The following is a 10,756-nucleotide window of genomic DNA, read 5'->3' as shown; positions in this document are numbered from 1 at the left end:
AGTGGTTCTGGGCTAAAGTAAATATCCACCAAGTACAATACTATATTGACTAGAATAGGGTTATTCTTCAGCAAAACAGAGCTGTCAATGCTGCAATTTTGTTGTGAAAGTCACAGTCCATGTCCAAATATGCTTGTTTTACTATACAGCAAAGGAGTAAAAAGTTGCGCATGCATGGACCGCGCTAGTCGAAGAATTTGTTCCAAAAAAAAATTCAACTTATTTTATCTTTTCTGGAAAAGTTTAAAGACTCGTGTTATCTCATCATTTTTTTTTATGAAGAACTGGACTTTTTACCATTCCTGAACTTGTAGATTTGGTGTGGAAACAGTAAATTAGAAACTTTTTTCTCATAGTCAACATGTGCGTGAAATTAGCCAGAGCAGCCAGAGTAGCCAGAGTTTAGCCAGAGTAGCCAGAGTTCAGCCAGAGTTTAGCCAGAGTTCAGCCAGAGTTTAGCCAGAGTTCAGCCAGAGTTTAGCCAGAGTTCAGCCAGAGTTTAGCCAGAGTAACCAGAGTTCAGCCAGAGTTTAGCCAGAGAAGTCAGAATTCTGGTTATTCTGGCTAGCCAGAGTAGCCAGAGTTCAGCCAGAGAAGTCATAACTCTGCTTACTCTGGCTGGCCAGAGTAGCCAGAGTTCAACAAGAGAAGTCATAACTCTGGTTACTCTGGCTGGCCAGAGTAGCCAGAGTTCAACCAGAGAAGTCAGTAGCCCGAGTCACCAGGATATCATTTGCTCTGGTTACTCTGGCTGTTTCTAACAGAATAGCCAGAGTTCAGCCAGAGTAGCCAGAGTTTCTAATATTTTAACATGTTCTGGCTACACTGGTCAGCCAGAGTTGCCAGAGTAGCCAGAGTTACCAGGTTAAGACATCACTAATAGTAATCCCAAGATATTTAGCATTTCCTGTAGTTTTTAGTTCTTGATTAAGTAATTTATATGGAAAGATAATATTTTTTTCTCTTTTTTTTTGAGATTCCTATTACTTCGCATTTATCAGGATTGAATTCCATAGACCAATTACGTTCCCATACATCTAATTTTGTCAAATCATCTTGAACTTTGTAAGAGTCTATTAACGAGTCTATGTTGAGGTATATGATAGTGTCATCAGCAAATAAGCGTATTCTACCTTTAACAGAGTTAGGAAGGTCATTGATAAAACAAAGGAAGAGACAAGGACCCAACACTGAACCTTGAGGAACCGCCTGATAGAACTGGTAAAGAGTGTGAGCCTTCAACTAGTACAGATTGAGAACGGTTACTAAGGAAAGATTGAATCCAGGATAGAGAGATTCTGTATACACAAAGTTTCACGATTTTATAGAGTAGGAGTTGATGATCGATCTTGTCGAAAGCTTTCGAGAAATCCATTACAATGAGACCTATTTGTTTCCAGATTGGAGATTGTCAAAAGTTTCTTGTGTAAAGAATAATAGTTGAGCCTCACAACTATGCTTGGAACGGAAACTATATTGGAAAGGTGTGAAAAGATTGTTGACTATTTTGGTTCTCTCAAGGTTGATTTTTTTGTGTTTTATGTATTAAGTGATTCAACAAACGGACTTCAAAGAATTGTCTTACTTATCAGTTAGCAGTCCTATATAACTGTTTAATCCAAACACAGTCAATATCGTTTTATACACGTACACAAGTAATACCGAATTAATACAACATGGAATGTTGATTGTCTGATGGCATAAGGTGTCTACAATCAATTTTGAATGGCATTTTGCGTTTTGATTGGTATGTCACAGGTACCTACCTTTTTCCAAGGGTTTAGATGAAATACCGTTATTAAGCGGCTTTAAGTGTATTTTTTGCACTCCAAGTTCTATGGAATTCACTGCAATTATTTATGATATCAATATAAACAAGAGGACCCATATGGTCCTGAATAAGGTCCTGAATCGCTTACCTAGACCTCGTGGGTAATGACAGTCATAGTAAAATTTCACAATTTGTAATTGTTAACTCTAAATTCTGGGCATTCTGGAAATTTTAAACTTACATTGTATAAGATTAGAAGTATATTGATAATCCACAGAGAGAGACTAATATTGCCCTGGGGTAGTGATTCAGTCAAGTTTGAAAGAACTCCATTATAAATTTTGCTAATTTACATGCAAAATAATTCAGCTCTTACCCTTGTGGCTCTGAAAAAGATTTTTGCTATGTAAGTATATCATGTTTTTTTTTCTATATAAAACTTAAGTAGGAACCATTTTGACTCTGGGGTATTGATTTGAACATGTAAAATATCTTAACTCTTGTCATTGCAATTCTTTTGAGAAGATTTTAAAAGATTTTCCTGTAAGACTTTGCAAGCTCATTAGCAAAAGCGGGGGCAATTTTGACATCATGGGACATGATTTGCTCAATATTAAGAGAGGCATTCACTAGGCCATGCTACACACAATATATATATATAGTCTGGGCCTAAAGGGAAATAAGAATATTTTTATAGAATATAACATATTACTCTACGTGAAACGTAAAGCCCCAAGGCAGATCCAATATGACTCGGAGTCCATGATTTGAACAATTTTGAAAGAGATGAACTTGCCGATGCTTCTTGCAAATATATCAAAGCTCTGGATCATGTGATACTTGAGAATATTTTTAAGGTTTTACAATATAAAATGGAATAAGTACCGAGTTCAGTCAAGGAGCCTGACTCAATCTGATAGACAAGACAAAAGTTGATCACAAAACCTCACCTTGTCACACAGTGACACGAGCTAAATAAATTCAAGTATAGTGTATGAGGGTCATTCAATATATAACGGTAACTATTAAATATCATTTAATCTGACTTAGTCTTACCTATCAATTTTGTTCAGTAATGTAAATTGACTTTGGACAAACGACTTTTTATTTAATACTAAACCGCGATGCACGATGGTACGATGATACATATAAAACACTAAAAAAATCAAACATGAGAGTTCCAAAAAAGGTCATTTCGCAATTACAGTATACAGTATTACAGGTATTACAGTATTTTCTCTGGCTATTCTGGCTAACCACGGTAGCTAGAACCAATGGATATCTTGGACATTCTGGCTGTTCTGGCTAGCCAAAGTAGCCAGAGCAATTGACATCCTGGCTACTTTGGCTGAACTCCGGCTATTCTGGCCAGCCAGAGTAACCAGAATTCTGGCTACTCTGGCTGAACTCTGGCTACTCTGGTCAGCCATAGTGACCAGAGTTCCGGCTACTCTGGCTACTCTAAATAGCCACTTGAAAATAGTTATTAACTTGAAATTCAGTTTTAGACATGCTATTTAGATAGAAATGACATATGAGTCGCGCCATGAGAAAACCAACATAGTGGGTTTGAGACCAGAATGGGTCCAAACCAGCCTGCGCATCCGCGCAGGCTGTTCAGGATCCGTGCTATTCGCTAACAGTTTCTCCAAGTTCAATACGCTTTAAAAGCTGGATCCATGCTGGTCGCAAATACACTATGTTTGTTTTCTCGTGGCAAGGCTCAATTATTAGATTTCATAATCAAATTCAGCTAAGACTGAAAAACTTTTGTGAACATGGGATCTGGTTACTCTGGCTGACCAGAGTAGCAGAAACATGTTAAAATCCTAGAAACTCAGCCAAAGTAACCAGAGCAAATGAAATCCTGGTGATACGGGCTACTCCGGATACTCTGGCTGACCAGAGTAGTCAGAACATGTTAAAATCCTAGAAACTCTTGCTACTCTGGCTGAACTCTGGCTATTCTGGCCAGCCAGAGTAACAAGAGTTCTGGCTTCTTCTTTGGCTGAACTCTGGCTACTCTGGCTAGCCAGAGTAACCAGAGTTCTGACTTCTCTGGCTACTCTGGCTGAACTCTGGCTACTCTGGCTAAACTCTGGCTGAACTCTGGCTACTCTGGCTTAACTCTGGCTGAACTCTGGCTACTCTGGCTGCTCTGGCTAATTTCACGCACATCATAGTCAACTTCAATAGGCGCTTTGTTTACTTCAATTTGCGCCATTTCTGTAGACGCTCCTTAAAAACTGAGTGGATTGGAAGTGACCTTGACGACATATTATAAACACGGAAATGAAGCCAGTAACAGTCTATTTGGCTCTTTTGAGCATGATAAATTGTAATCCGCCAAACAGTGTTGCAAATAATCCCCAAAATAGCAACGTATGTATGAACAATTTTGTAACAGAAAGCACTGGAAAGCCTGTGAAAGGTATTGATGTACCAAAATCACAAGCAATCTCACCTCTTTGGAACTTCAAGAAATGTGACATCATTAAAACTGCTTGTAACTTGACATTTGAATGGAGGAATCCTCAGGAATTCGATTTGTCACACAGTGACTTCAGTATAGACACCTACTTTATCTTCTATTATCATATGCGACACTCAAGACGTGTGAAATCAACACCTGTTAACCTTAAAAACCTTTGTAGATTTATGTTATTGTTATCTGGTGATGTGGCTCTTAATCCAGGCCCTACTAAGTATCCTTGTGGTGAATGTATGAAGCCAGTACCATCGTGCTGTGCTATGTGAGTCGTGCAACCTGTGGTGGCATATCAAATGTGCCAAAATCTGTCCTGTTACATATTAGGGTCTTCAGGATAGCGACGAACCATGGATATGCAAACCATGTGAACCATTTCATTTCACAGACTCCTTTGATTTGTCGTCGGATTCTTTGGGCAGCCCGAGCTGTGATTTGTGTGTGTGTGGGGGGGTGGGGGGGGGAAGGGTCTGTATGTTTTACTTTGTCTATGCATGTTTGTGTATGTTTCGATAAAGTACACATCTATATATACTGTAGAGTTTTTGTAAGTAAAAGCAGAATGTCTTCGCATTCGTTACGTATTCTTTCTAATAGATATGGTATATTCAGAGGTTTTAGAAATGAACGTTATTGTATTTGCTGTAATACATATGACTGGGAGACGAATAATATTTCATACCTATATGTCCTTGTTATAAGTATTAGAAAAACTACATTAAATAATTGTATAATGTTAGACCAAGCGTTGATAAATAGATTTGATAAATACTATGAATAAGTGTACTGAAAAATGTGCATGTTATATAAATTTCGTCTCTTTCAAAGAATTGCAAATGTTCATCCTCCCAATAGTATGTAGTAGTAAGACTTAATATCGCCATTCTGACTTTGTTTATAGTTATATTATTTATGTATATGTGATGACGCACTTGTTATATAAATCGGAAATAAACTAATGTTCTGTTCTTTCTATATATACACTGCAACATGGTTTTGATTTCACAGAGCTCCGTTCTTAGAACGTTGATTGTCCCATTGAGAATGTCCTTATTACTTTAATTCGTAGTGAAATATCATCATAAATTTCTTTATTTATTAACAGGTATCCAAGCTTTAATCTGTGGGTTTCAGGCGGGATATGTCCGTATTGTTTCTTTTATTTCAGCTCTACAGACCGCGCACTTGTTTTGTCTACCAGCACATTGCCTGCATGATACCATGTGCCCGCACGGAATAAACACAATGCATGCATCATTGTCCAGACATACTTTACAGGTCATCCTGTGTTTCAGAGCACGGTTCTCGTCCAACAAACGGCGTTGTTCTGAAAAATATAAATACATTTTTTTATACATTTTGTGTATAACGTTTTCTTGAGAAAACATAGTACGAAATTTGTGGTTGGTTCTTGTGGGTTCTTGGAAAGATTATCAAACGTTTTATTAAAAGAGGTTACGACCCAACTGTTTTGAGACATACCGCATGTTTAGTGTTCAACCTGTTTACAGTTGGACACTACGCTTCCCTCTTTGATTGCGTCTGACGGAAGAGGGGGAGGACTCTATGATAAGCAGTTTTTAAATCCTACCAGGACTGAACTGTTTTGATATTTGTCTTCTGGCCTGTTTCGTCGGGCCCTTAAGGGTGTTTCTCTTGTTGCTCTGTCTTCTGAAAAGGCATTGAGTACATACGTTTTTGGTTCTTAAGGTTTGTTTTTTATATATTTATACACGAGCATTTTTGTGTTTTACATGCCATGCCTTTTTGTTTCCATTACGTGTGTAAGAGATTCACCTGGATGGGATTACTTTTATTTACACTGTCCCAATTCTTTGGAACATGGTGGGGGTAAGAGTGAGGTTAGGTGCACCATAAACCGGTTTAAGCTCCCCAGTGGTGTTTTTGCCACTGACCGTTCCAAGGCGGTGCCCCACTGTGTTCCTTTGTTTGTTCGTTTCGTCTGATGTGTTGGCTTTGTGTGCGTGTGTGTTGTTCGTTTTGTCCTTATGTGTTGGCTTTGGGAGTGTGTGTGTGTGTGTGTATGTGTGTGTGGTGCACGCGTCTGCGTGCTGGGGGTTTCGTTTTGAGGAGGCTACGTTTTTGGTGCGTGGCATTCCCTGTTTGATAATTTTCTTTGTTTTTTTCATAGTATACCTTTGACAGATTACAACAATGTACATGAAATGAAATGTGTTAATGGACTTCATTAAATGATGTGACGGTAAGCCTTTCTGTTTCTCAAAATGAAATAAGTGCCAACATTCGGTAAGTCTAAATATGTATCTGCGTTTGCGATATAGACATTTGTGCTGGTTCAGTGTGGTTTTAATTAAATAAATTAATTTATATAGGTAATCGTTTTAAGATAAGCTCTTTTTAGGAATTTTGGCATGTCCGAATCAAGTGCAACATTTTTATTCCTAATTCTTTGAGCTTATGTCAATATAATTCTTTCTATACAATACAAAGGCTGAAACATTTGGATAACTTAAAGTCACAAAAAAGAAGTGCGTACTGAAGCGCTGATAAATTATTTTTGTATTTTGTTTTTGTATTTGATCTAAACGTATCCATTTCAATTTAATGAAATATACTCAAACAAACTTATCATGGAAAAATGCTGTCTTTACTAGTATTTCTTCTCCGTATCAACCTATAAAATCGAGTATCAGTGTGTTTGCGTATGTGTTTGGACATTTCCTTGAAGAATGGTACGGTGCCAACTGCACAGTGCCAATGTGCTGAGAATAATTAAGTATTGCCGTAGGTATAATAGGGCAATGATAAAGATGTAAGTCATTTACCAGTATTGAGTTCATCATCAGCATATGTCTTTTCACCTAAAGGCTCAGACAAACTGCTCCCAAAACTGACAGGAACACGTGCTAGATTTTCCGCCTGGCCATTTGACAAACTCATATGGTTCGTTGGCCATGAAGAAGAAAATGTGTCTTTGCTATAGGGCGTAGTAAACGTGTCACTTTCAAGTAGGACCTCGAGAATAACATGAGCGCTTAAATCTCCGCTACCTGTAATGAAAATGTTCAAATAGATTATAAGTAAAGAATTTGTTTACAACATGAACTGTGTATCATTTTTCACTTTTAACCTGAATGTGTAACATTGCAACGGAAGCTTGATGTTAGCAAAACTGGGAATTGGTAGGACGTTTAAATAACTACACGTGCGTGGTAGGACGTTTAAATAACTACATGTGCTTGAATTTTCATATCAGCTTTCAATTTCTGTTTCCTAGCTACCGCAAAATAATGATGTTTCAATAAGTGTACTGAATGTAATCTGTCAATTCTTAGATATATCACACAAATGTAGTAAGTCAAAAAACTTGTTCTTACTACAGAGAAGGGAAGCGAATATAAATTACAAAATTTGAATTTCATATTTATTATGTATAGTATTAACAAAGTAACTGTACTATCATCAACATGTTTTCAAAACAAAATATCTCACAAGTTTAACTAACATTGCTTTTCCCTTGCTCTTTCAATCGCCTGTTCAACATCCTCTTGCCTATACCCTCTGTCCAGAAGAAGCAAGGATGCCTTACTATTCAAATCCTCTATCAGCTGATCAGGAACAAGACGTTTTTTCACGTGTTCACATGGAGATTCCTTTAAACATTGAAAGCATATCAGTTAAAATAATAATATTGATGTTCGAATAAGCCGGGTGGATTTCAATTGAATTAATTGAAGAGTTCCGGTTTAAATCTCTAAACTTCCATGAAATTCTGCCCAACATCGCAAAAATAAAACAAAAACAAAATGAGTTATACCGCTGTCACCCAAAAGGTAGTAAGATTGAGAATATCTTTATTTGACGGTCAAAAATGTATAAATAATTCACATAGATATATTGCTTTAATGTTACCCTAGATAATCTGACAGGTTCAGTTGAATTCATCAATAGGTCGAAACTATGGGTCAGCAGTCAATATTGCTATTGAAAAGTCAGTTCAAAGATTTTTTTGATCATTTAACTATTCCTGTTTCGTATTTAATATATGACTATTATCAACCATACTGTCGGATATTAAACAATGTCAAAACAAGGACAAAAGTCCGACAGGAAAAGCCACATCGAAAGAACAATGCCGCACATACGTCATCCTATTAATGAATGGTGACTCGTGACTTAAAATTAAAACAATTAGTGAGGTTTAATATACATTACAACATAATTCAATTTGCGCATCAGTTAAACAAAGGATGAGGTCAAGTGTTTTATATTGACAAACTGACATGCGAGAGAATATTATCACGTCAACTATGAATAATTATTAATCGTAATTATTTTCAATCACCATTGCATCCATATACTGTGCCTTTTTTATAAACTCTTCATCCGCGTGTAGCTTTAAAAAGTCACAATCTGGAAAATATCTAGCATGCTCTATCCAAGGATCATCATCTTGTTGCCAGTCTTTCATGCCTCCTCCGCAGTAAAAACATCTTACAAAGTCTCGGCTTCCTTGAACAGAAATAGAATGACTATAACTCTTAATTATTCTTTAATAAACCACTGTATAGAAATATGTACAGAAATTTTACTTTGCATCAGCGCCAAAGTAATACGTATATTTTTCTAGTTTAACTGAATTAACCTAATCATTCTTACAGTTAGAATATGGAATTAATTTCGTATTCAAAATGTGTACATTTAAATCTTGTTATTTCAAGAATATTTTTTTTCAAAACATAGATTTTAAATGATGGGTCATGGTTTGTTAAATTCGCGCATTTTCGTTAAACACGGAAAAGTGTTTTCGTGTTAAATGATTGGACAATTGCATTAAAGTTCTTACACCAATATAATCGGTTATTATGAAACACATTTAACAAATAAATTCAATGTAAATCGAAAATATCGCGGTTTTTACTATTATATTTCATAATTATTACGTCTTTAAAATATATATACATATGTTATCTATATCATAAATACTTTCTATTTTAGTAACATGACCTAACATGAAGTTTATTGTAAGATAACAGGTAAAATAGAATACCGGTAACTAGATATTTTGAATTACGGAAGAGCATTAATGCCAGGCGCGTTTTATTTATTTCATTTCATACTAAGGCGAAATTTCGAGTAAGAATCTCGAATTTTCGACTTAGTGTAATACTCCTTTTTCTGTCCGACTGCCAAAGGTCAAGGATGTGAATGGGCTACTTGCGTTTACTCTCAGAAAGTAAAAGTATTACACGGATAAATTTACCTACACATCCATATTGTGTACCTAACATGAAGATACTTGAACATATGCTTCCGTACATCAATGTATTACCTACCCTAGCTGTTTCAGAGCTAATCCAGATTTCCACTATATTTACCTGCATATACTCGTATAGTATGTTTCAGTGATACATTCCAGATATGGTCAAAATATTGAAATATTACAAGAAAGCATATTTGACAACAAAGATTTATCGTCGAAGTACATGTAATATAAGGCAAACTATATATTAATAATATTTCCAAACAAAGTGGCCTTCTATTTTCTTCCGAATACTTCATTATATATAATATGAATAGCAATAGTCTGTGAGGTATAAAATTTATATTTGTGGTGGTCACAACACACTTTATATGGAATTTAGAATGATTAATTGTTTGACTAGCCTTTAAATTTAATCATCATATTTTTGTTATTCAAGTTTATGCAGTACCTATTGAGTGAATCCATTTAGTAGGTAATTTGGTGGGCATATATGGCAGTTGCTAATAGTTACCTACAATTTTAAATGTTAAAGTTAACTATAAATTGTAATATGATATCAAATATAAATAGGTTATAGATCACCCATTTACCTTGTCATGAATAAATTAAATTGTTTTAACTTCGCTGCACTTCGTTACTACAAATATTCATTTAGAAGATTATAAAATAATGATAACCTATACAACTGCCACTCTCCCCCCCACCCCCACCACCACACACACACACACCTTTTTAACATCGATGACATTTTAACATTAGAAAACAACTTCTAGTATCCGACTATAAGAACAATTTATTTCTGGGAACGATTTTTACCTTATTTGTATAATCATTCAAGTTCATATCAGGTATAACATTCCAGATATACAATATACAAGGTAATGCAAAAGATATGGCAGTTTTATGAAATAAAAGTTAGCTAATATGATATATGTAGCGATGTGATCTCGTCCAAACTTGTCGAAAGAATATATTTTAATATGGCTGCCAATATGTCAACAAATTATGTTTACATTAAACTTTAAGTACCTGTAGCATAAAAACCCGCGTTTGACAGCTCCTCAATAACGATCCCATTTGTTGACCATCCTTTGAATGTTGCCAATCTTTCCGTTGTCATGGAATAATCAGGGTTCCTTGGTCTTCCATTTGATATTCCAGGATAATATTCCATTATTGTAGCATAAAAATATGGGAAACCATAAGAATACTATTTGATGTAACATAAAATATATGGGAAACCATAAGA

The 10,756-nt window shown here is 35.7% G+C and overlaps 1 protein-coding gene across 1 annotated transcript; it reads right to left on the bottom strand.

Moving 5' to 3' along the window:
* Positions 1 to 4,928: 4,928 nt before the first annotated feature.
* On the bottom strand, positions 4,929 to 10,708 carry LOC123551168 (E3 ubiquitin-protein ligase XIAP-like). Its single transcript, XM_045339901.2, has 5 exons — positions 10,537 to 10,708; positions 8,587 to 8,753; positions 7,747 to 7,894; positions 7,067 to 7,291; positions 4,929 to 5,586 (listed from the first exon to the last, which is right to left on the bottom strand). Exons 1-5 carry the CDS (start codon positions 10,679 to 10,681, stop codon positions 5,390 to 5,392), a joined length of 882 nt encoding a protein of 293 aa, XP_045195836.2. The 5' UTR covers positions 10,682 to 10,708; the 3' UTR covers positions 4,929 to 5,389.
* Between the last annotated feature and the right edge of the window lie 48 nt (positions 10,709 to 10,756).

The sequence above is a fragment of the Mercenaria mercenaria genome, chromosome 4 (assembly GCF_021730395.1).
Source record: "Mercenaria mercenaria strain notata chromosome 4, MADL_Memer_1, whole genome shotgun sequence".
Taxonomy (NCBI): Eukaryota; Metazoa; Mollusca; class Bivalvia; order Venerida; family Veneridae; genus Mercenaria; species Mercenaria mercenaria.
The sequence above is the reverse complement of the archived record's forward strand: the minus strand, read 5'-3'. Positions and strand labels throughout refer to the sequence as shown.